The 1,869-nt window shown below is 38.1% G+C and overlaps 1 protein-coding gene across 1 annotated transcript in view; it reads right to left on the bottom strand.

The window, feature by feature from the left end:
• PADG_12533 (telomerase reverse transcriptase) overlaps positions 1-1,456 on the bottom strand; it is a gene marked incomplete at both ends in the record, with an annotated part of 4,196 nt that extends 2,740 nt beyond the window's left edge. Inside the window, 4 exons of the mRNA XM_010765736.1 lie at positions 18-120; positions 180-377; positions 442-760; positions 944-1,456. Of these exons, the coding sequence (XP_010764038.1) occupies positions 18-120; positions 180-377; positions 442-760; positions 944-1,456 (1,133 nt within the window). The remainder of the gene's footprint in view (positions 1-17; positions 121-179; positions 378-441; positions 761-943) is intronic.
• Positions 1,457-1,869: the final 413 nt, after the last annotated feature.

Here is a 1,869-nt window from a genome sequence, read left to right as displayed (position 1 = left end):
CTTTCGAGTCCACTGACGACGTGAAGACATTATGCAAATCAAATTGACGGGGAAAAATGTATTTCATTATGTGAACCGTATGACTCCGGTTGGTGCTCTCTGGGTATCTATTCAAAACGTCTGGTTATCTTAGCATATGCCGCGCACACCGATATCTGCTTGGGCAGGGAGGGACATACGAGTATGCCTCAGACCGAATTTTACTCTTCCTTTATTATCTACTGCAGCTCGTGCATAAAGCATCCTGCTTCTAACGAAGATAATATTTGCGGGGCTGTGGAAACTATCCTCGACTGGCGCTGTGTCCATATCAGTTGCGCCTTTGGCCATTTTACAGGTTTTCAAGTCAAGAGCGTTGAGTTCAGATAATGGTATTCCTAAATGACCATTAGTCTGTCAGTGAATACCATTAAAGAATCAACTTAGAAAATGATTCCTTACCACTTAATTGATAGAAGCTACCATTTTTGCCGTCTACTTCAGTAAATACTGCGCAGTCCAGGAGTAAATGGAGCATAACTTCAGCACAGGTTTGTCCGAGCAGACCAAAGACATCAGTCCAAGGGGAGTTCTTCAAAGTTGAAACATTCTTATTGGGATACTGGGGAACAACTCCAGGTATCCCAACCATGGCATCATGTTCGTGGTCTGGACGACACTGACCAGTCGCCCTCTGGAAACCATGGCACAGCAGATGCGGTGGTTTATAAAAAGAGCCACGGAATCTTTTAAAAAGACTAAGTATCGCGAAATCTACGATCTAACGTGTTATGGTAATGTTTCGTCAGTTTCTCTATAACTATTTCAAACGCCTGCAGCCGTTCATCATAACCACCGAGGCAAACTGTTTGGGTCAACGAACAACACCTGGGAGTTGCTCGATGGCAACACCCGAAGATAAAACATAAATACGTTTCTTTTGAAAAAAAAAGCAGACACTCACATCCGACTGAGATATGGTAGCACCGATATTAGTATATTCTAGTGAAGAGCGGACTTTAGATTGTGTATACGCAGCGAATTCTTTTTGTCTCGCATCGTTAATAGCACGATCAGATTCTTTGAGAATGCCCACAAGCGTTGAGTCCAGGACATCAGCTATGATCTGAGTTTCTTCATGGGTTCTCAGGATGCCAGAGCTTGGTGACCGGGGAGGGAGAGTCAAGGAGAACAATGTATGTGGTGTACCGCGCTGGTTGTTCAAGCCGATGGACGCTATTTTTCTCCTTCGTGATTTGGACGACGCCGGTAGTTGGGCATGAAGATAGTCTCTGAGCGTCATTATCCGGGAATAGTAAAGTGAAAGCACAGGATGGTAGATTGAGCCATCCACAGGTTTATCATACTTTACCCGCTTCTCTAATGGCAAATCGACCGGGGCTTTACTGTTTGGTGGTTGTTTTCTCTTCCTTGCCATTTGGTAGTATCTTTTGTAAGGCCTAGAAGATGTCAACATTATTGAACTCAATGTTCCTTGGAATTTTTCTCTCTCCTCAAGCAAAAGAGAGTAAATATAAGAGGAAGGTAGAGTCTCTTGTTGTTTTCATTTGCAATGAATACACTTAGGCATGAATAATCATGCAAGGGGGGTTTAATCATTGACAATGTAATACAAGTTAACCAATTATAAATGATTTAATAAAATTAATAAAAATCATAAATAAATTATAATTATTAAGTCTATAAATATAAAAGAGTTTTATATATCTTTAGCAGTTATTTTAAAATATAAATAATATTCAATTATATAATATTAAAAGTTTAATTTTTATTTAAATAAATTTTATTATTAATATATATAACTAAATAATAAATAATATAAATATTATATTAATATAAAATTTATTTAATTTTTTAAAATTATATTTA

This window comes from Paracoccidioides brasiliensis, assembly GCF_000150735.1.
Source record: "Paracoccidioides brasiliensis Pb18 unplaced genomic scaffold supercont2.50, whole genome shotgun sequence".
NCBI lineage: Eukaryota > Fungi > Ascomycota > Eurotiomycetes > Onygenales > Ajellomycetaceae > Paracoccidioides > Paracoccidioides brasiliensis.
Note: the sequence above shows the minus strand (reverse complement) of the source record. Positions and strands in the feature narration are given on the sequence as shown.